This window comes from Tripterygium wilfordii, chromosome 23 (genome assembly GCF_013401445.1).
Source record: "Tripterygium wilfordii isolate XIE 37 chromosome 23, ASM1340144v1, whole genome shotgun sequence".
In the NCBI taxonomy this organism is placed as follows: Eukaryota; Viridiplantae; Streptophyta; class Magnoliopsida; order Celastrales; family Celastraceae; genus Tripterygium; species Tripterygium wilfordii.
The window spans coordinates 1,173,249-1,195,609 of record NC_052254.1 but is presented as its reverse complement, the minus strand read 5'-3'; the positions used below and the strand labels follow the sequence as shown (position 1 = coordinate 1,195,609).

At 38.0% G+C, this 22,361-nt stretch overlaps 3 protein-coding genes across 6 annotated transcripts; 2 read left to right on the top strand and 1 right to left on the bottom strand.

The window, feature by feature from the left end:
- Window positions 1-2,907: 2,907 nt before the first annotated feature.
- Window positions 2,908-6,951, top strand: LOC119992447 (protein LOW PSII ACCUMULATION 3, chloroplastic). 3 transcript variants are annotated; one of them, XR_005466400.1, is made up of 11 exons: window positions 2,908-3,055; window positions 3,305-3,457; window positions 4,094-4,141; window positions 4,302-4,341; window positions 4,430-4,530; window positions 4,812-5,004; window positions 5,095-5,193; window positions 5,302-5,419; window positions 5,570-5,708; window positions 6,066-6,114; window positions 6,430-6,951. XR_005466400.1 is itself a non-coding variant. In XM_038839132.1 (10 exons), exons 1-9 carry the CDS (start codon window positions 2,930-2,932, stop codon window positions 5,688-5,690), a joined length of 999 nt encoding a protein of 332 aa, XP_038695060.1. In that variant the 5' UTR covers window positions 2,908-2,929; the 3' UTR covers window positions 5,691-5,708; window positions 6,066-6,423. The 3 variants fall into 3 exon arrangements, 2 of the variants coding, with proteins under 2 accessions (XP_038695060.1, XP_038695059.1); XM_038839132.1 differs by lacking the exon at window positions 6,430-6,951 and having other exon boundaries at window positions 6,066-6,423; XM_038839131.1 differs by lacking the exon at window positions 6,430-6,951 and having other exon boundaries at window positions 5,570-6,423.
- Window positions 6,952-7,692: 741 nt separating this feature from the next.
- On the top strand, window positions 7,693-9,384 carry LOC119992577 (anthocyanin 3'-O-beta-glucosyltransferase-like). Its single transcript, XM_038839351.1, has one exon. It carries the CDS (start codon window positions 7,763-7,765, stop codon window positions 9,287-9,289), a length of 1,527 nt encoding a protein of 508 aa, XP_038695279.1. The 5' UTR covers window positions 7,693-7,762; the 3' UTR covers window positions 9,290-9,384.
- Window positions 9,364-21,778, bottom strand: LOC119992576 (protein ENHANCED DISEASE RESISTANCE 2-like). Of its 2 annotated transcripts, none has more exons than XM_038839349.1 (22): window positions 21,641-21,778; window positions 21,345-21,419; window positions 20,443-20,496; window positions 19,636-19,701; window positions 19,221-19,324; window positions 18,237-18,304; window positions 18,037-18,153; window positions 17,664-17,704; window positions 17,458-17,558; window positions 16,293-16,388; window positions 16,140-16,204; window positions 15,970-16,041; window positions 15,689-15,844; window positions 14,219-14,454; window positions 14,107-14,146; window positions 13,854-14,008; window positions 13,647-13,748; window positions 12,700-12,744; window positions 12,476-12,616; window positions 10,143-10,238; window positions 9,953-10,054; window positions 9,364-9,735 (listed from the first exon to the last, which is right to left on the bottom strand). In XM_038839349.1, exons 1-22 carry the CDS (start codon window positions 21,776-21,778, stop codon window positions 9,628-9,630), a joined length of 2,178 nt encoding a protein of 725 aa, XP_038695277.1. In that variant the 3' UTR covers window positions 9,364-9,627. The 2 variants fall into 2 exon arrangements, with proteins under 2 accessions (XP_038695277.1, XP_038695278.1); XM_038839350.1 differs by having other exon boundaries at window positions 13,854-14,002.
- Between the last annotated feature and the right edge of the window lie 583 nt (window positions 21,779-22,361).

Here is a 22,361-nt window from a genome sequence, read left to right as displayed (position 1 = left end):
TTTCGAAACACACACACGGGCAGCTTTCAGCCTATTCGGGCAGTCAACTATCCTAGCTGGCATTTTGACCCAACGGAAAACGTTAAATTCGCACGACGTCTCTTAACAGTGCTTATGTGGGTTAATGGTGCTGACGTGGCTTCGTTTTAGGCGGGCAAAATTAATCCCGTAAACCTCACTCCCGCATATATGTACGAAACCCTAATCAGAAATCTCATTCTCACTCACCCATTCTCAGTCGCTCAAAATCTTCATCTCTTTGCGAGGTTCAACACTTAGGTGAGTTCGATTCAAGGCTTTTTGTGGTGACTGATTACGTTTTTGATGTGTTGGGTATAGTGATGGATGGGTTTTTATATTGTTTGGTTCTCTGTATGTCAACTGTCTTCCACTCACATAAGATTATAGGTAGATGTTCTTGTTTGAATAATCTATGTGATCCCATTTCTTTTCTTTTTTTATTCTTGTTGTGGTCCCATTTTTTTTTGTTTTGTTTTTTATATAGTGTTCATGCCGTTAATCTGGGTTGAATAATCTATGTGGTCCCATTTTTGCAGTTAAGATGAAGCCTACTACAAAGAGACCAGTGACTAGATCAAATTCTGTTAGATTGAACGATGTGGAGGAAGGTGTTAATAATATGGGCAGCCAGTCAGTTAATGATATTGGAATAGTGACTCAGTTGAGTCAGAATGTTTCACCAAATGCTGATTTAACTCTAGATGATGGAGATGATGAAGTTCTAGATGCATATATGTCAAGTTTGGAAAATAATATCAATGTAGGGGGAGTGGATAGTGATGGGAATGAATATAGTGAAGGAGATTTGGAAGGGGATATGGATGGATATAGTGATGGGGCTGGAGATAGTGATAGGGCTGGAGATAATGATGAGGTTGGAGATAGTGATAGGGCTAGAAAAGCTGGGGAACTAAATACCAATAGAAGGGGCAGGGGTGATGCTGATGTAAATGACCCAGAATTGGTCTATGAGTCAGATGATTATGATTGTTTGTTGTATGACAGAGACAGTGATGATGAAGTGAGAATGCGTACAAAGGCTAATCCAAAATTTGATCCTAAGGTTACTCAACAAGAATTTATATTCCAACTTGGAATGGAGTTCACTACTTTGCAGGAATTTAAGGATGCAATTAGAGGTTATGCTGTGGATGGGGGGTATCAAATAAAAATTAAGAGGAATGACCCAATTAGGGTTCAGGCCAAATGTGATAATGGTTGCCCATGGATGATATGGTGCTCTAGGGTCAATAAGGAGGCCACATTTCAAATTAAGACATATGTTCAGAATCATATGTGTAATAGAACACTGTCAAACAAGCAAGCAAGTAGCTCATGGCTTGCTCTGAGATTAGTTGACAAGATTAGAGTTGAGCCCAAAATTAGTGCTGGTCAGATTTGTACATATGTCAAAGAAAACATGCAACTTGCAATATCAAGAACTAATGCATACAGAGCTAAGAAAAAGGCATTAGAAATGGTTCATGGTAAGCATATGGAGCAATATGGTCAACTTAGAAGTTACGTGGCTGAATTATTGAGGACAAACAGGGGCAGTACTTGCAACATAATGGTTGATAGGGAGAGGCCAGAGGACCCTGTTGTATTCAAGAGAGTGTATGTATGCTTGGCAGCATTGAAGAAAGGGTTCATTGAGGGTTGTAGGCCTCTTATTGGGCTTGATGGGTGCTTTTTGAAAACTGTATACTGTTGTTGGGAGGGGCAGAGGTTCTGTGAGGGGCAGAGGTTCTGTGAGGGGTAGAGACGGAGATGGTCATGCTGGTGCAAGCAACCCCTGGATTGGAACTGGCAGTATATTGGAGATTACACGCCATGGCTCAAGTTTCCTTCCTAGAAGACAACTTCGGACATTTGATCCACAACCAACAACCAGCATTGGAAAGAGGACCAAGGAGAGTGCTAGGAGGCTTCCAGACACAAATTTCACACTCCAAGCCACTACATCCACTGCCAGGTACAAGGAAATGATAAACTCAACTCAGGAAAGTGCCACAAACAATGGAAAATAATCTATATAACAATTATTATATAACAGTTGCAGTTAGGATGCAAACTGCTTTTTGTATGTATTTTGGACAACTTTGTTATATTGATGCATTAAAGCTATGTTTTGAGTAATGGATTGATGCTCGATGATTTGGCTTTATTCTATATAAGATTTGGTATTTTGTGACCTATATGGTCCAATTTCACAATTTCAGTGAGTATTTTGGAACAATTGAATTAGTTTGAGGTTGTTAATAATTGATATACAGGTGTATGATGTAGATTTCATCTTCATTTACTTGAACTTAAAAAATACAATATTTTATTCCATGTCAACAACTGTCAGGCCATGTGTGCAACATTTGACAATATTTTGCCAGCTAGGATAGTTGACTGCCCGAATAGGCTGAAAGCTGCCCGTGTCTGTGTTTTGAAACAAATATGAAAATTGGGTTCCCACTTTGAAACGTTTCAAAAATGAGTTCCCGAGTTGAACTGGACCAGATTATTCAATACCCAAAAGTGCTATTACCCCCACCTATACCATATATTGAAATATCATCCATGTGAACTTATGTGTTTCACATGTTATTCATTTGAAATTATGTACATCCATCTCAATCTTTAAAATAATTGAGACAAAAAATACTTGGATTCATAAATCTTTTCATCATCACCATTAGCAAGCAAAAGATAAATCCTTCAAAAAATTGTTTATCTATTTGCGGACTGTAAATAGATATAAGTATATGACATGTAGTATTTATTTGGCTTAAATCTTTTAACTATTTTTTTAACATTAGGGGTATCATACAAGAATTTTGTGAATTTAGGGACTCAAACACAAAAATCAGAAGTTAAAAGGTTCATAGAGAAAATCTGTATTAATTATGAGAGCAGAATGTGTTTATGGACATTCCTTCCCATAGTTTCTTTCCTCCACCAGTGGCTTAAGATGCCGTTATCCAATAGCATCGCAATTGGCGCCAAGGTTCCAATCGCCATTACTTCGCCACCAAATGTGACGGTAAGAAACAATCTTCAAATCTTTCATCCTCAAACACTCTCTTTTTTGCTGTTTGGTTTCCGAGAATATGAAATTGCCGGAAAGAAAACGCGTTTATCTCAATTTGTTCCCCAATTGATTCACATTGTTTAGTGAAATCAACTTGATGTATGCTGCATGCAGTTTCGCTATCAATTTTAGATCGCGTCCTTATGATAGATACAATTAATTAGTTCCTTTATTTTACTGATTTGCTGTCTCAAATTATAGGCTGTCAATTGCAAGATTCCTTCTGTCAAAACAATCAGATTCGCAAAGTTCAAGAGACTCGGATTGTTCACTTGTTCGGCATCGAGTGACGATAGTTCCTTGGTTCAATTGGGCATGCCATTTCCCAGGGATTATTCAGAGCTACTCGAGCAAGTAAGTTTAGGTATTTTTTGAAAGTTATGCAAGCTTTGAGCATTCACATACACATAATTGTCTAGTTCAAAATTTGAATTTCATGGTTGTGTTAATGAATGTGGTTAGTATTGTTTTTGTTCCCGTTTGCATCAGATGGAATAGTATTGCAGCTAACTGGTTTTGTGGTGAAATGGTTTTAGGTTGAGATTTGAATTGGAGCATTTGTGTAGACTGTTTGTTTCTGTGGATTGACTTGGTCTCATTGCTGATGAGAAGGATTTCATTTGTGTCTGTTCTTGATGGAAACTAGAAGAAAATGATGACTCTGAAAGATTTAGATGGTAGTTGAGATTTGTGAAGCATGTAATTGGAAGAAAAACTCCTCCTTCCCAAGTGAAGGTCAAAAAGTTGGTTCAGAAACACCACTTACATGTCTTTGATTTATCATATTAGACTTCCACGCCTTAGATTTGTTGTACTTCAACTCAACCTTTCATTTAGAGAAGTTGTGGTCAAATAATGCTGTCAAAAGTTGCGGTTGTTCTCTCATATACTATCGATATTATGCCTAAAGCATTTATGTGTGCCACCTTTTCTGTTAACGGCTATTTCAGTGTTAAAATCTGCTTATTCTGTGCTTATAACCACTAACAGGCCAAAACAGCAACTGAGTTGGCTCTGAAAGATGACAAAAAGTTAATGGTGAGTCATCTGACTCATCTCAGCTGGTTGATAGTTGGAAAATTATTAGTATGCCGTAACTTTACCTATCAAAATAATTTTGCTAATAATAATTTTAAGAAATGGAAACAGCCTCTTCACGAGATGGTTTCTGATTCTGACTGACAAGTATCCACTGCAGGAAATTGAATTTCCACCATCTGGTCTTGAATCTGTACCAGGTTTAATGAAATTGCCTTCTGGTTTGCTATCTTTTTTTCCGAACTGCATATTTTCACTTACTTAGGTAAATACATATAACTATATCAGGTGATGGTGAAGGAGGAACAGAAATGACTGAAAGCATGCAGCTTATTCGTGAATTTTGTGATCGGCTCATAAGTCCTGAGAAAGCTGCACGAACTAGAATAGTAAGTCTCCTTGCAGCACGTCTTACCATCTTTTTATTTCCTGCTTCCCTCCTCCTTTTCCCCAATCTCTCAGTCGCTCCTTATTCAATTGAACACTCCATTTTGGTGGGTTTCTGTTTGTGGAATTCTTACCACGTAATGTCCCCAAATATGGACCTTCTGTTCTTATCCTCTGTAATCTAGCTAGACTCATGGCTCATATGATGCTTTCGGTATCTATTTCTTTTTCCTTTCTTCTTCCTGGAATGTTTTTTGCACAATCCTTTACAAGTTTGCATCAGTTTTTCCCAGAGGCAAGTGAAGTTAAATTTGCAAGGAATTCAGCTTTTGAAGGAGCCTCCCTTAAGTTGGACTATCTGACAAAGCCATCGTTTTTTGAAGATTTTGGATTTTCTGAAAAGGTCAAGATGTCAGACCGTGTGAAACCAGAAGATGAGCTTTTCTTAGTTGCCTATCCGTATTTCAATGTGAATGGTAGTTTCAAGTTTCAAGTTTCTGTTTCTTGTTGATTCACACAGCATAAGCTTTATGCCTGCTTTTTTTTTTTTTTCTTCTCTCTTCCAGAGATGCTTGTGGTGGAAGAGCTCTATAGAGAAGCTGTTGCAAACACTGCTCGAAAATTGATTATATTTAATGGAGAACTTGACCGCATAAGATCCGGGTGTATCCTTTGCCAAGTATTATCAATATAGCAAAGAAAAAACAAAATGGAGTTTTCAGAAAAAGAAATATGTGTTGCTCTGACCCTAGTTTTCCTTCAACAAACAAAAGATTATCCACCATTCTTCTATCCTAAGCTGGCTAATCTCTCCAAAACCCTCCTGCCTATGATGGAGACTGTCTACTACATTCACAACTTTAAGGGTCGCAATGGAGGCACCCTTTTCAGGTTTGGTTTCTAATGAGTTGATGATCATCTCAAATACAAAAGGAGTTCATTTTTGTTGTTTTCTGATAGTGTCTCTACTCTCTACAAATAGGTGGTTTAGCTTTAAACCAACTTTAACTGCTTAGTGAATTTTATTTTCATTACTATTAGGAGCTACCCTGGTCCTTGGAAAGTCCTTAGGAAAGTGGGGAACAAATATATTTGTCTCCACCACCAGGAAGTTATGCCATCGCTTAAGGAAGTTGCGTTGGATATCCTGCCATCAGGTTGAGGTTTGATAAAGGTTCTGGTAAGCAAAGTCAGTCTCCTATAATGATTGTTGTTGACAAAATGTGCATTTCAATCTATGAACTATGCTCCCATTTGACAAATTAATGCCTCTGAGATGTTTGATTTTACTAGTTGACTTTGCATTATTCTTTCCATGATTTGGCTATATTAGCTATCTCTAAAAGCTGTATCTTGTCATATGCTGAACTTGTTGTGAGACTAACTGATTATTGTCTCGGTTGATGCTCTGTCCATGACATTATCAGTGAAATTGAAATCATTGTTGCGCTTAACGACGAAGATGAGACGGGAGAGTATTATTGTGATGCTTGCAAGACCAGAAGAAGCCCTAACCATTTCATGTATTATTGTGCAGAATGTGACTTTGCAGCTCATATAGTCATATGGATTGTGTATTGTCTGAGGTATGCATGATTCAACGTGTGCTTCTCCTTTTCTGGACGCATGCATGGAATCCTTTCCTATACTTCAAACAGACACAAAATTATGTTGAATGATGTTCAGTCGATGATTTTTAAGTTTATACTGCTTTATTTTGAAATACTCGACTCTTTTTTATCGACTCATTTGTATTTTCAGGTTTATGGGTTTAATGGACACTATCTGTGATTCTTTTGTGGACGTATCTTTATATCCTCATTAGGCTTGCATAGTTTTGGTTTATTCTTGCAGACCTTTGCTGCTAAATGCCCATTTTAGGTTGTAATTTCCTTAACTATGTGGTGCCTCATGCAAATGGAATCATATCCCAGGCTCAACTGGATAAAGGAAGTGACCTGCCATATCCACCAGGGACTAATCCGTCATGACCCTTACCTCACCAGATTCAATGACACTATTGGAGAGGTGATCGAGGATATTCAGAAACTGACTGCCAAACTAGAGGGACTCAAGGAGGCCAATTGCCTAGTCAAGTGGGTCTTGAATCCACACTTTGTACGTATTCCACCATCTCCACTGAACCAGATAAGTAGATTGCCGTGGTCTCCCAGGAATTGCTGATGCTGATGGATAAACTAAAGAAACTTAGGTGGGAACGTTAGTTTTATGAAAACAATTAACTATTGTTCTTTAATAGTAAGATATCATATGAGATATCCCATGGAAGATGGGCGACTCAATTGTGTGTGGCATTGGAAAATAATATGTGTGTGTGTGTGCGCGCTCTCTGTATAAACTGGCTGAATGTTATTGAATAATGGCTGAATGTTATTGACTAATGGTGGCTCAGGATTTTGGCTCGTCTTGTGTTATCTGATGCCTAAAGCTTCAGATATCGGAGCACCTTCTCAAAAGGGTCAAGTCATAGCTTTCCTCTGCCGACGTCCACAAGACGTGTGCTTTAATGGTACTTTTGACGTTGTATAGCAGAACAACAAACAAATTTTATTTTTTTTGTGTGTATCGTACGAAGTTGGTAACCTCTCCAAGCGAATTTCCCTACGCGGAATAAGGAATGACCTACACCTACCAAAGCGAATTTCTCTACACGGGATCAGGGAAGGATCATCAGGGTGCTTTCGTTAATATTTTATCAGGATATAACCTTAAAATGTTGGTTAGAGATTTCGAACCTAAAAAATCATCAAAACTGAAACTGACCGTAATTGAATTGATTGGTCGTTTTTTTTAATTAATCAAAACCAAAACTGCCAAAATCAAAACCGATTATGAAGAGCCTAATGTAAACTGAGGCATTGTGGGTTTACATGGAATGTCGGGAACCAATCCGGTTAACATTTCGTAGTTAAAAAAAGTAATAAAAAATTAATTTTATAGGCACTCAAGCTTCATCAAGTAATGAAAGTCCACGGGCATTTGTTCTGTAAAGTCTGTCGGCAAAATGGAGCATCAATCCCTCAACGGTGATGACACTAATGTTTTAGGCAGAGGTTTCTAAACAGGAATTTCGGTTTTTCTCAACTAACAGTCAACACCCTTGTGCGGCTCTTTCAACGTCACTTCCTTCTAGACTAAGATTTCTTGCTTGTTCTTCTTTAAATAACGGCTTCCGATGCGATACATCAATCCCAAACCCAAAGAAACCTAAATATGGCTTCAGAGATGTCAAGTATTGAAGTATGGGTAGTTCCATTTATTGGGCAAGGCCATCTCTTCCCGTCCATGGAACTCTGCAAGCACTTGGCCTCCGTCCACCTCAAAACCACCCTTGTAATTCCCTCCACTCTTTCCTCCTCCATCCCCTCCTCCTTCCGCCAATACTCTCTCATCGATATCGCTGAGCTACCTTCACCACCTCCACCGCCTCCGTCGCATCCAGGATCGCAGTCACCTCATCACTTCCACGCAGAAAACAACTCAATGGCTGGTTGCCTTGAAAATCTCCTTTCGACTCGATCTGATTTGCACCGACACGTTTTTGCTGTTGTGGATGTCATGATGAGCTGGACCGGCGAAATTTTCAAGAAATCCGGTGTTCCCGTTATTGGGTTTTTCACTTCCGGCGCGGCCTCCGCCGCTATGGAGTATGCTATGTGGAAGGAGCAGGCGAAAGATATCAAACCCGGCGAGGTTCGTCTACTACCCGGATTACCCGAGGAAATGGGTCTTACTGACTCGGATCTAAAACAACGTCCTCATGGGCCTCCCGGTGGTCCTCCCGATGGTCCTCCCGGTGGTCCTCCTGGTGGTAGAGGCAGTCCACCTGGCCTACCACCACCGTTTGCTGGAAAAAAGAGAAAGGGCCCACCTACACCTGGTGGGCCACCACCGTGGCTAGAGGAAACAGAAGGCTTCATCGGCTTAATGATCAATACGTGTCATGAACTTGAGGGTCCATTTCTTGATTACATCGCTAATCAAGTTGGGAAACCGGTTTGGGGTGTGGGCCCTCTTCTGCCTGAACAGTTCTGGAGCTCATCTGGCTCGCTTGTACACGATCATGACATCCGAACCAACAGCAGACCATCCAATGTCACCGAGGATCAGGTGATTGAATGGCTGGATTCAAAGCCACGTGGGTCAACACTCTACGTATCATTCGGCAGTGAAGTGGGTCCCAGTTTAGAAGAATTCCAGCAACTTGCTGATGCACTCGAAGCATCAAACCGTCCATTTATTTGGGTCCTACAACCCGGTTCAGGTAGACAGGGTCCACCACGCCCATTCTCAGAGGACGAACCCGAAGCCGGATACTTTCCTCACGGTTTGAACCAGAAAGTTGGTGAAAAAGGCTTGATAATATGTGGGTGGGCACCACAATTGCTTATACTGAGCCATGAATCAACGGGTGGATTTTTATCACATTGTGGTTGGAATTCAACTGTGGAGGCCATTGGTCGAGGGGTCCCACTTTTGGCATGGCCCATTAGAGGTGACCAATACCACAATGCCAAGTTGGTTGTGAAGCATCTGAAGGCGGGGTACATGATTTGTGAAGATCAGTCTCAAATTGTTGAGAAGGATGACATAGTAAAGGGAATTGAGAAACTAATGGAGGATGAAGACATCAAGAGGAGAGTAACAGTGTTGAGTAATAAGTTCGAGCATCGATTCCCGACAAGTTCAGTGGCTTCTTTCGATGCTTTTAAAGCCTTCGTCAATCAGAAAGTTGCATAAGCTGTTTAACATTTGAATGATTTATCGTTTTTGTATTTTTTTGCTTGATCTGCTATTAAACAATGATGCTTTGCTGCTAAGCAAATTCAATTTCATCCTTATTCACCCAAAATGCTAGTGATAACAATGGAGGGGAAAATGCAATCACTAATCGCAGAGTAATGCAACAATAAAATATACAGTAATTTTTTGGACATATTTTGTGAAGAAATTTAACTACAAAACGGAGACCCAAACTCAACTTAAAATGAGATGAGAAAGAATTTGGGAATCAAATATGTGCATATCTAAAAGAATAACTCGTACAAAATCAGTGTACGGGTTAATGGTTCCCGTAGTCAAGATGGATCTGGTTCGAGTTTGGGAACAATAGCAGAGGACAGCTCTAGATGAGAAACTCGGACAGCACCAATCAGCCGTTCCGGCAATTCATCCACAGCATTTGCCTGTGTGAGAACGACAAAAGGAAGATTAAATACTCTTATAAACTGCCCGTAGTCATAGCGCAGTTCAGAAATCATGCGAGTTCAACCACTTTCCTTGCGTGGCCTTAGACTAGACTCTGGCATACAATTCCATTCCCATTTAAATAGCAGTGCTTGCTCACAACGGAGGGAGCAGTGTCCCTGAATAGTGCTTCTGTCCTATAAATTGAAGACATACCTGTACAAGGAAAGCCATCTCAACCACCAACGATGTTACTACGCCAACTACAAGTCCCAAAACTCCATTAGCCACGGTGGAAGAACCAATGTCAACGTCAACCTACAGAAAGATGAATAAGGTAAACCATATTAATGCAATCATGTATGAATATTCCTACTGATATCAGGTATCAACGACGAGTTTTTACCTCCAAGTACTTAGGACCACGTATGTAGTTGCAATCAACTGCTTTTCCCAATAAACAGGGAGTACTTCCAACACTCTGGCGCACAATCCAAGATCCCTACAATTCATGAGAAACGCAGAAGACTAAATAAAACCAGACTTGGAAAATTTTCCACTGACCCCTATCAGAACTCGATATATTTCAATGTCGCATCCAGTAAGAGTTAAATTCTTCAAGTACTGATAATCAATTCCAAGCATGCAACACATACATGATACGGCAATCTGTCACCACAGTATGAAAATGTCTTTGGTGGCAAACAAGCATTTAGATCCTTGATACAATCAAGACCAGTGGAACACTATCTGGCTTGACTTGGATTGGCAGCAGAAGCATTCTAGCCTGCCAGATCCCTACTAAAGGCTGACATAGCCCAATATTTATGACAACGTGAGACTATTTAACTGGCTGTCTAAAAATAACAATTTTACTAATTCTAAAGGATATCAACAGATAGCACACTACTATCTTATTCAATGACTCTAATGAAAATTTACTATCTGCATACAAGAAACAAGTACTAAATACGCAACTGAAATTTCACACTGCTATTTCCATGTTGTGTAGTTTGTATGCTTCCCAACAACAGGAAAAAAAAAAAACTTTGCCATGTGATAGCAAAGTAACCATTATCATTTATTGTGCTTCACTCATTCCATAACATTCCACCTTTTCAAAGCAAAATTTATGAATCATGAGTCCATTTCTTGCAAGAAGGTAACACCAAGAATAAATTCCCTTACATAGAGTATCTACAATCCAAAGTGTCTGCCACATCCAGCTAACACATTCACATCAACATCTCTAATCACTATACCACCTACAAAGAAAACATCCGATCATTCTTGCTCTACACAAAACCCAAATGTGGGATAGCCTGTTTCCACTTCATGGTTATTTAGTGTCACTATGCCTTAGGGGCAATATTTTTATTGGTTTTCTTTGTTCAAGCTAAAACATAGCAAAGGGTAGTGGTTACAAGTGACTCAAGAAAAAAAGTCCCCGGAGGCTGGAGATGAAATTGAAAGTTGAAACACAAACCATTTTATTACGAAACCTTGTTGCAGTGGAAGATATAAACTCTACTCAGGTGAAGTTTAAACACCCTAGTTTTCTTACTTGAGGTCCACAAATGCCATTGGAAGATAATTCCAGTGCCCAATTTCAAATTGCATGGCACTAGACAACTCCACATTTAATTTAAACCGGAGAGACAAATGGAGAACAAAGCAAGCTGGCACACTTACATGAAATGTAAGTGGAATCCTCTTGTTGCAATGGAAGATATAAACTCTACTCAGGTGAAGATTAAACACCCTAGTTTTCTTACTTGAGGTCCACAAATGCCATTGGAAGACAATTCCAGTGCCCAATTTCCAATTGCATGGCACTAGACAACTCCTCATTTAATTTAAACCGGAGAGACAAATGGAGAACAAAGCAAGCGGGCACACTTACATGAAATGTACCCTGGGTAGCATAATAAATACAACAGGGTGATTTGTGATGTTTTCGGCTAAGAAAACAAACTCCACCCACAAATACGAAGGAAAGCAGGGGGTGGATGGAGATAACTACTCATTCAAATACATTTCATACAGCATAGTATTTGCAATATCATTCACAATTTCTCTCAAACAAGCAAGGCTAGTTATAGATGGAAAAACCAAGTAAAAGAAGCCAAAACTAGATTTGGACCAAAAAAAAATCGTTCAAACTTCAGTGCATGTTCTAAGATGGCTACAACCAAAAAAAAAAATCCGTATGTAAGTCAGTAACTAATATAAAACTAGCTAAACAGTAGATGCCCATGGAAATAAATCAAGTGATTGCTTATTCCTTCTCCAATCGCCATGAACACTCGATTGTCTAATTTAAAACTGATAACATAAGAAAACAATTTAGTTTATATCCACTTTTTTCACCTTCTCAACTCGCAATACAAAATCATATGAAGGGATGATACAATTATCAGTAGGACAACAAAGAGAGGCATAACTCATTTCCACTAAACACCACAAAGATTGCCAACCAGCTTATGGATATAAAGTGGCTGGCCATTGTATCAGGATATTAAATCCTCAATTTTCTGTGTGATGCCTTGCCACATACAAAAAACTTAATTGTTTCACACGCAACCCTTGTAATTCAGGAGATTCACACACGGATTATAAAATTAATAAATGACAGAAGAGATCTAGATGCATGCACCAAGCCCCGAAATCCTATGGGACTGGCAACCTTTTTTTGTGAGCAAATCATGTTGCTTGCTACACAGTAACAAAGAATTATACCTTGGGAACTGATGGGATGAGCTTAAGTCTACTATTACGGAATTCATCATCACCATCCACAAATCGCTGCAAGAGGGATCCAGGCACTAATTCCTTTGTCACAAAATAGAATACCATGCTGTAGTGTGTTGAACCAGGCACCTGAAAGAGAACAGTATCGCTTGTATCCAAACCACATGATGCATCAAGTTTAAATTTCATAATGGAAAATCAGATAAACTTACTTGCAAATTAAAAACCACAGAAAAGAACCCTTTCTCTGAGGCAACCTACACGGACATTCATAAATAAGAGTCACGGAAAGTTGTGGCTTTAAATTCATGAATCACAAATCATATACATTGGTAAATTTTAATTTTAAATAAGAAATACAATTTATCAGGTTATCTCAGTTGAATGTTTCTGATCCAACTGCAAACAAAATTTCTGTTAACTTGATCCTGAATTGGACGGCTCAGAGTACATGAGCAAGCTTACGAACAGGAAAAAAAACTCGCGATCTAAACAAGCTACATTTTGATAAAATCATTGTCAAATGTTCCATGTACTTCCTAAACAGGTAGATAAATGAATGTTGGCATGTCAAAAATGTGGGCTAACATTAAGATGGTTGGGTCAGCGGATCGAAGTAGACTGATCTTCCAACATCTAAGTCTGTCAAGATGGGTCCCATTATCTGTTAAGTTTTTGGCTATAGCCAGACTCTCACTGCCTGAACAGAGTCACAGACTAGTCTATGCTCAAATATGATTCCAACCTTGTCTCAATACTGAGTTCAGTGGATGGGCAGAGAGAAAAAGGAAAAGTAGTTCCGAAGGATACTCACCTAGCTTTAAGATCATCACATCAATACTATACTATTGGCAGTTATAACTAAACCGCTTCAGGAGGGAAGCTACATATTCACTACCTGCAATCACCCTGACGGGCAGACCTGAGTGTATCAAGGGACTTACTGACTGAACCAGTTCACCATTACTATATAACTGAGGCAGAAGAGTCCATCAAAAAAGGTTTGATTTAGATTTAAGTCATGCTTTCGTATTCGATATAACCCCATAATCACAGATTTTCAGGTCTAACGCGTATAAAACAAAACGAAAACACTAACAAAATGTTATCAACAGCAAATAAAAACACTAAGTGGAATCAGAGAGTATCTGATACTCACTTGCGCTGCACATCCTTGACGCCTGGCTACATGGTCCATTCTTTTGGTGTCCTTGAACCAATCTACCGCAACAAGATCCATCAAATGTTTCCCAGCAGGGATCTTCAAATAATACCACACAATATGGACAAGCTCAATAAGATCATAAGGAATAACCTAAAACACTAAGGAACTTATCAAAAATAAACAAGTAAAAGATCCTGGAACCTTTGTTTTGTCATAACAGAAATGCTTGCCGCGAACTCTAAAGTTGTTCCCCTCGGCAATTCTCCAGCAGTCACGAGCAGTATCACGGTCATCATGGCGTAGATTACTCGAAAAACAGGATAAATCGATTTGATCAATTGGTTCTTCTTCTAATGCTTCAATATATTAGCAAGATTGTGATTAGATTCTACAATGACTTCATGAAAGAAGTTTGTTTATTTATACTTTTAGGTACACAATCGCTATCACCCACCTGTTCTCTTAACTTCATTCTCAGTCTTGATTCCCTCAGCCTGAAAAAAAGTTGCAAACCAATGTTTATAAAGAAGACTACAAAGCATGAGAAAAAATGGTGCGGATCAGACCTCTTGCTCTGATTCAGCAATTTGAAATTCTTCATCCTCATCAGAATATTCATCCATCATGGCAGAGTTTCTGCTAGCATTATTAATTTGATCAAGATATGGGGTAGGATGAATAGAAGACTCATGTGACTTTTGACTCTTCTTTGAAGAAACAGAAGCTGAGGCCATGTTGACCATAACAGGGATTCGAGGGGGAGCGCCCCTTTCATCTGTCTGCGCAAACCATTCACGCAGCCCTGTCGTAAAAAAGAAACAAGAAGACTCAATATAAAAGGGAAAGCATTCACTTTGAAAGAGTGGAAACACAATAAAACAAACTAGCTCGTGTCTCATTGTTTCTGTCCATCCTCTCACCAACTAACTTCCCAAATATAAGAATGTATCAATAAAAGGTTAAACAGGTTCCGAGCCGAAGTTTTGATTTTTCAAATTTTTTTCTTTTGGATTTTTACCAATTTCTTTTTTGGTATGGAATTTTTTTTTTTGAAAGCACTAAGAAGGTACAAGCCAGAACTACAGAGTTGATAAGAACAATTTTCACTAAATATAATATGTAAGAAAACTTTTCTTCCCCTGTTTGTTAGATGATGAACATAATCAACAACAATTCTTATTTTCTTCATGAGTACCCTCACGACATCACATTTTTCTGGTTCTACATTATAACGGAGTTGGTGTCTCAAACTCAGTAAAGACCAATTCAGGTGTTATAATTCTATGAGTATAGATGTAAACTATATATGAAGGTCAAATTAAATAAAGATGCAATTCTCTACCCATTTCCCAACTGTTTCTCATCAAAACTGAATAATCAAGATCTTAGAAAATCAAATATAAGAAAAACGACTATGAAGCAAAATGCAGAACTTAACACTAATGAAAAAATTCAGCAAGCAATCACACAAAATTTTAGGCTGGTCGTACCAACTTAGCAGAATTTGTTTTCCCCTTCAAATGTAACTTATTTCCTAAAGAAAAACGATATAGCATTTAATCTGACTCTGCCACTTATGCTTTGCATATAAAACTACAATTCACACATTTGGAATCAACACTGCTTGACAAGTTCCGATTCTCAAGCCTTAGTACAGCTGTACAAGGAATTCTATGTTCATAATGCAAGGAACATATCAATATACAATGCTACAGCTAATCCAAGTAAATACCAAAACGATTTTTCAAATGCAGAAACTCCGGGCCACTTTTTCATTCTCTTGGATAGCTGAGAACTCACAAGAGCCTCAGAGCACAAGAGTCTGTAATCTGTATTATGCAAAGATACACACAAGCGCACAAGGGAGAAAACCATCCAACATTCCGAAGACCAAAGAAGTGGGACGAGAAAAAAATTTGAAGGAAAAGAGCAAGCAAATAACCAAAAACAGGGCATGGTCTTCACTCTTAAAGCACAAGAAAACATCCACATAACAAATTTGACTAAATTTAGAAGTGGGGGATATAGGAACCCACCAGCAACATTGTTTAACATCTGAAGAAGACAATGTTGCTGAAACGATGGCATATAACCTACGCCCCACCCTTTTAGATCAATCTGCATAAGATGCTGCACCTGTGTCCTAGGTCGGCCATTTCGAGGTTTGAGAGGGGAAATGTTGTATCCTCCACCTAAAATTGGTATACCAAATGTTAATTAGATGGCTTACCTTTAATGAAACCAACAAACATAACCTTTAAAATAGGTTTTTAGTCCCGTGCTCTGCAAAAAACCTAAGTGAAAATATGAAACTCACTTTCAACATGAGCTCGCACATATCCAGGTTGTGGACCACAGTTTTCATGCTCTCTAGAACGAAATAGCACAACTGCAAGATGAAGAAAACAAAAACAAAAAATAAAAATAGAAAGGTTACAGTTTAAGAACGACTGAAAATTTTGTAAGTGGACAAACGAAAAAGCTTACCGTAGCTGCCATCATCATTTCGGCGCCAATAACGCACGTAGCAAAAGTCACGTGGCCAAACAAACCTGTAGCCGCTCAACATTGAGGGTATAATAAATATGCAATTAATTTAATTACTGAAAAAGAAAGGAAGAGAATTGCTGAGAAACTTACACAGGAAACCAGTCCAGCTGAAGTCTATGGTAGAGAATTGCTGTATGCCCGTCTACCTCTTCCACTAAGCTACCATACTGGAAACTGCAATCCCACCTGAACAAGAGGGTAAAAGTAGATTATAGAACTCCTGGAGCAAGCTATCATGATTACATCCTATCAATAACCACAAAGTATCTAAGAATCATTTAGTCCCAGTAATGTCAAGGCGCCTTTAATCAATGGATTAGAACTTAGAAGTTTCTAGAGGAATGCACAGGATGTTTAATGAAAAGTTGTGTAGAAAGTATAGAACTCAATGCTGCTATTAATACACTAGCAAATCAATATAAGCATGACAACAAGAGGAAAACAAAGCACTTTCAGAGACACTGGGGAAAAAAACATGGGAAGATAAGTCCAGCACACCATCACAGCAAACAGAAAAGTATCAGCATAAACAGGGCATCAGGGAGAAAACATGATCCATGCAGCCAACTCCAACCAGTTTGAGATTAAGCCTTCATTGAAATGTTGAATTGATCAGCAAAAGAGAAGTCCAATGTAATACAAGTCTTCAGTGAAAAACACTAAGAGTGTCTACCTATATAAATTACTTTCAAATACCATGTGAGAGAATATAGACCAACATCATGCCTTCCTCACAAAATTAGGAGATACAGAAACAAAGGAGGAGGTAGGGTGAGAGAAAATTCAAAGCTTAAACTGGCTAGACTCCATATTCGTATCCAAAATAGCAAGATTTACTTGTCTTAATTCATATTCCTGTAATTATAAAAGGAAACACCATAACACGCAACAGAAATAATTTCATAGTCATTGGCGCAAACCTAGAGAGTAAATAAGACAAAAAGCAGTTGGAGTAGGCCAAACAAGAGTAATTAAGCCAAAACTGACAACATTACATAGAAGTGAAACAATTAGTAAATGTTGAATTCTCATCACAGGACTGACTTGGATCTAAACTGATGGGGACCTTGAGTTACGAAAGGCAGTAATTTCAGTTAAGAGGCTAGCCTCCTACATGTGTAGAGGAAAGTACATACACACGAAGTGATAAGTGGAGACAGAAAGGGTACAAAATTTGGTGCCGAGAATGATGGTACTATATCTGAGATATAAGAATCGTTTAATTCAAAAGGATTGAGAAAAAAGAAAACCCTACTCAAATCGTGTTCCATCCATGCTCATTACAAGCTCAAATATTTCTTCACAGGAGGCTTCCACAACCCCAACAGCTTTCATTGCTCTACTACAGCTCCTCGGCTGAAACAAGAACAAAAAATCGAAATTCGTAACCTACAAGAACTTAATACATAGCAAGACCAAGTCATGCCAATTAAAAAAATAAAAAAGTAAACAGTTCCATACAAGGTAATCAACTTCAAGAAGTTCTTCAAAAATGCGAAGTCCTGCACATCAAAATTTCAAAAGAATTTAAAATGAAAACAACAAAATATGCAATTGTCTTTCATCTATGTCACTGCCAACAGTAAGATATTTTCTCAACTAAAAACTCAAAGAGCGTCCCCTACTATCACCTATATAGATGTATAAAATATAAATAATCCCCATCGTCAAAGCCTTTATCCCAGACTAAGTTGGAGTCGGCCAATGAATCCATATGAGAATAAGAATCCATCACATGAATTTCCTGTCGCCATTCATTCTTATCAAAAGCCTATAATTTTTAATATATATGTATGTATACATGCGTATATAAGTATTTATGCGCACACACTACCATTTTGACACTGAAGAAGACGCCAATGCCTTCTAGAAAATGCTTGATTGATGGCATTTTGGTTAGATACATCTGAGTTGAATTCCCGTGTCCAATCAAATATCAAATCTGGAGGACCTGCCATTAAAAGAAGATGATGAGATCCAAAGGTAAATGGAGCCAAATTAACTCAATCATGAAAGAGGAAAACTAAAGAAAACCATTTCCAATTGTCGTTCTACGTAACAAATTAGGGCGAGCATCATCTTCATCTTCATTTGCACTAAACCTGCAGACAAGTCATAAGTTAAAGCAGCACAAAAGGAAATTGCAGATCTATAGCATAATCTAAATCAGCCACCAAGTAAAATGATGCACATGCGCAATAAATTCCAAAAAGCAAAAGAAAGGACTTTCAAAATTCTTCCCTGTTCAAGTTGCATTTGTGATTTTTAGGTAGCACCCATGCAACTCCATGAATTGGCCACATGTACACTTGTGGACGTCATGAAGATGCAACTCCAAAAAAAAATACGCATAACAAAGAACTAGCACCCTACAGCAATGCAATAAAAGAAGAATCGCAGAATCATATTTATGTTGCATATATCCAGTCTACAAAAGTCCTTGCCAAACCATCCGTAATTCAACGCCAAACAGAAATCTTCAGGAATCACATCTATATCGCAGCATATCCTGGAAACATTAGCACTTAGCACTTTGCTGACAATCAAGCGCAAGCAGTCCTACTGATGAAAGGCACAAAACTAATAAATAAAACAAAATCAATAGTCTTTCAACAATTTCTTTTTCCAAAATTAGCCTTGATTAGAAGCTAAAGTTCAAGCAATTTGTCACTTGCTATTAAGGACCACGACCACATAAAGAAACGAATAAATTTCACACTAAATTCTAACCACAGTTGGTATTACTCAAAAAGTTACACCATAACAAAAGTCAAAACCTGTATGCACAGACTTTAAAATGCCATTGTATCTGCTATTTTCTTATTCTAATTTAGAGATAAATAGGGGAGAAAGAGACTAAATTACATCTCGCCGTTAATATATTTCACATTATGTGCCATAAGGAACAAAAATCAGAGAGGAATACTTATGAAACTTAAGAAAGCATAAAACATATCCTCTACATTTGCTCAATTCAAACCAACACAAGCAGACAAATAATGACTGACAGGTACTTACTGAGCTTCGTGGTCTGATGAGGAAGCAGTCCTGCCACAATCCATCCCAGATTTATACTCAAAAGATACATATTTGTTACCATTTGCAACTTGTGACTCTTGATGCTGCACAGGTTGACATGGGACATCACTCTCGCATCATCTAGATGCAGATAATCATACAGAAGTTGAAAACAATATAAAGAAGAGAGTCAAAATGCACATATTATGTTTCAAGAGTGATGTCTTTCTGGCAATAAATGATTTAATGAATCTAACGAAGCTACAACTTCGTGAAGCATATTGAAAAAATATATATGGCACCCCCACCTCTATGATTGGTGCCTCAGTTCAAGAAAGAGTGCATAAGATAAACAGGTTGAATGATATCAAGTGTGGAACAAGTGCAAGTTCTGCACAATTAGAAGTAAACAAACCTGATCAATCACAAACTCAATCTTTTCCTTCCAGATTAGAGCTTCCTGTATGTTAAAAGCTGCCATCTGAAAACGAAAAACAGCCCATATGACACTTTTATCCACAAAAATTTCATACCAACGAGGAGGGTGTGATACTCATACAACCATTGAATAAGATAAATGAACTCTGCATGACTGCATGTCATTACAGTGTCGAGGCAAGGCCAGTAATATCACCATGGCAATAATCATTACTAATGTCGTTCCAAGAAAAAGGCACTCTTAGAAGTTATGCAAATGAGAAAAATACAAAATTAATTAACAGAAATCTAAAGTGACTTGATTGGTGGCGGAACAAAAAAGAGAGATTCACTGCTTGGAAGTCCAACATGGTAAATCAGGAGAATTTCCAATAAATAATCAAGTAAACAAGTATTTTGGCACCAAGCAGAGGAAGTTGACTGGTTAGGCAGTCATATAACCTCCAAATACTTTTTACATAGTTATTGTAAGCAAATTTTAGCAACAAAAAAGTAACAGTATCATATGAATAGGTAATAAAGTTTACGAAGTGCTTAACTTTTCTAGCCATGAACAGATATACACTCATGACTAAGAGAGCATCAGTGCTTATTATTTGATGGGACGAAATCAGTTTAAGATCCACAATCAAAATTACATTAATAATCTCCTACAGTAATATCGATTTCGAAACACCTACTCTCCTAAATTAACATGAAGAAAATGCATCAAATGAGTATGTCATAACGTTGGAGGCTGAGCATTCATTTCAATGCTTAGGAAATGTAAGCACGGAACACGCACCGTGATTCTGTGGTACTTATCTTTCTTGTTGTAAAGAGACAAAACATATACCATCTGCAGAAACACAAAAAAAAAAATGAATGCTGCAATATTATGTGAGATGATAATAGATATTACAATTCCACATAAAACAATATTATTATTGACCATACTACCACTCTTTGCCCAAAATTGGATTTAAAAGAAAAACAAAATCAACAACTTCCTAGAAATAGTTAAGGTGTGAAGAGCATGTTTAAAAAAGAAGACAAGGAACAGGCATTTGCCAAAACCACACTTTGATACACACACCAGTATTATGACATTGCATGGAATTCATAGAAAACTGTGTTACAATAACCCACATAAGCAGAAAACCTTTCCCTGAAATATAATAGATATTGTGCCCTATTAATGTAAATTGGAATGATAAATTTGATCAAAAGCCCCATTCAGATAAATGATGATGGATAAAAGGATTTTTTTATTACATAATAATTGTTTATAACTTTATATTTATAGTGTTACCAACGTGGCCATTGCAAAAGCTGACACACTTTAGCAGACAACTTAGTATTAGCAATTTTTTACTATATCTGTGCACTAATTGCATAAATAAACTATGGCAATAAATTTTCCAATCACTCATCCGTCAGTAATTACCTACACTCAATATTTTGACCACAGTTCCCATGAAGAGTTAATATACCACATCCAGACGTTCCTCATTAAAAATTATAACTCAAGAATACAAGTCCGATACACAAAAGAGTAAGAATGAAATATTGAAATACTTTTTTTTAGAACTCGTCATCTAGAAAATATACAAAATAGACTAACGCAATGCAGATATTCATGCATCAATCATTCCTGTGTTTATGCATCAATGGTTTCTGTGTTTAAAAAAAATGGAGAAAACTTACGCGTCCATGGTGAGTCTTCAATCCTCTATCCTCAACCCTACAATTTCCATCGATCAACAAGGTCTTGATTGGGACCTAATTAAGCATAACAAACAACTTTAGAGTCACGGTTGCTTATTTACCATAAATTAAACGCTTTGTCTATCAGAGTAGCTATGGATTCTTTAAAACAATTATTCCCAACAAAGATGCTCTACTTTTGCTACAAGCTCATTCCCAAAACATTAACTAGCAAACATTTAGAATCACTCAGAAATAGAATTCAATATTCCTTTTAAGGAGGAAACAAAATTTACCTGATTATCTTGAGGCTTCCTCTTGTAATAAGCGAGAAGCCGCGACTCGAGCACGAAATACCGCATGTGAAGGAAGGATCGGCCGATCTTCCTCCTCCCGTACCGCACCATCCATCCTTCGTACACGACTTTCGACATTTCTCGCCTCCCTCGACAATCCACAAAATTGCACCTAGAATGAAATTCCAAAGAAACAGATATATGTCTCGCACAATAGGAAGCTCAGATTGAGAGAACCTTTCCGCTTCCTGCGAGATCAGGCTATATATAACTATGTCACTTGATCGCTCATGACTGAAACTGAAACCGGCCAGTAAATCCGCGAGTCCAGAATTCGAATTCTCATCCGCAAACACTCTGATTTCTCTCCCTAGAATTCGAGTTTCCGCATTGCGATTATAATCCAAGAATCCAAACAACAAATCCTTTCAATTCAACTGCCAGACAAAACAAATCTAATATGCAAATAGAAAAAGAGAAATGTCTCAGAGAAGATGTGAGAAAATCAAGAAAGTTGAACAGAGAACAAAAAAATTTTGAAGATATTTTTTATGTCTTTCAAAAAGGGAAGAGAGATTTTATTTCTCTTTTCAGTCTATAGTGGTGTAGATGTCAAAGGGAATAAATCTTCAACGAGTGACGAAACGACGTCGTGTGAGAGTGGCACGTGGAAGGCCGTGATTGAATTGTGGCCGAAGCCAAACTTCGTAAAAATGAGGCG

Coding starts and splice junctions, on each gene's coding strand:
- LOC119992447 (XM_038839132.1), top strand. CDS start 2,930: ATGTGTTTATGGACATTCCTTCCCATAGTTTCTTTCCTCCACCAGTGG. Junction 3,056..3,304: donor CTTCGCCACCAAATGTGACG/GTAAGAAACAAT, acceptor CTCAAATTATAG/GCTGTCAATTGCAAGATTCC. Junction 5,194..5,301: donor TGACCGCATAAGATCCGGGT/GTATCCTTTGCC, acceptor AACAAACAAAAG/ATTATCCACCATTCTTCTAT.
- LOC119992576 (XM_038839349.1), bottom strand. CDS start 21,778: ATGTCGAAAGTCGTGTACGAAGGATGGATGGTGCGGTACGGGAGGAGG. Junction 20,497..21,344: donor TGAAGACTCACCATGGACGC/GTAAGTTTTCTC, acceptor GTGTTTCTGCAG/ATGGTATATGTTTTGTCTCT. Junction 14,009..14,106: donor GAATGAAGTTAAGAGAACAG/GTGGGTGATAGC, acceptor AATATATTGAAG/CATTAGAAGAAGAACCAATT.
- LOC119992577 (XM_038839351.1), top strand. CDS start 7,763: ATGGCTTCAGAGATGTCAAGTATTGAAGTATGGGTAGTTCCATTTATT.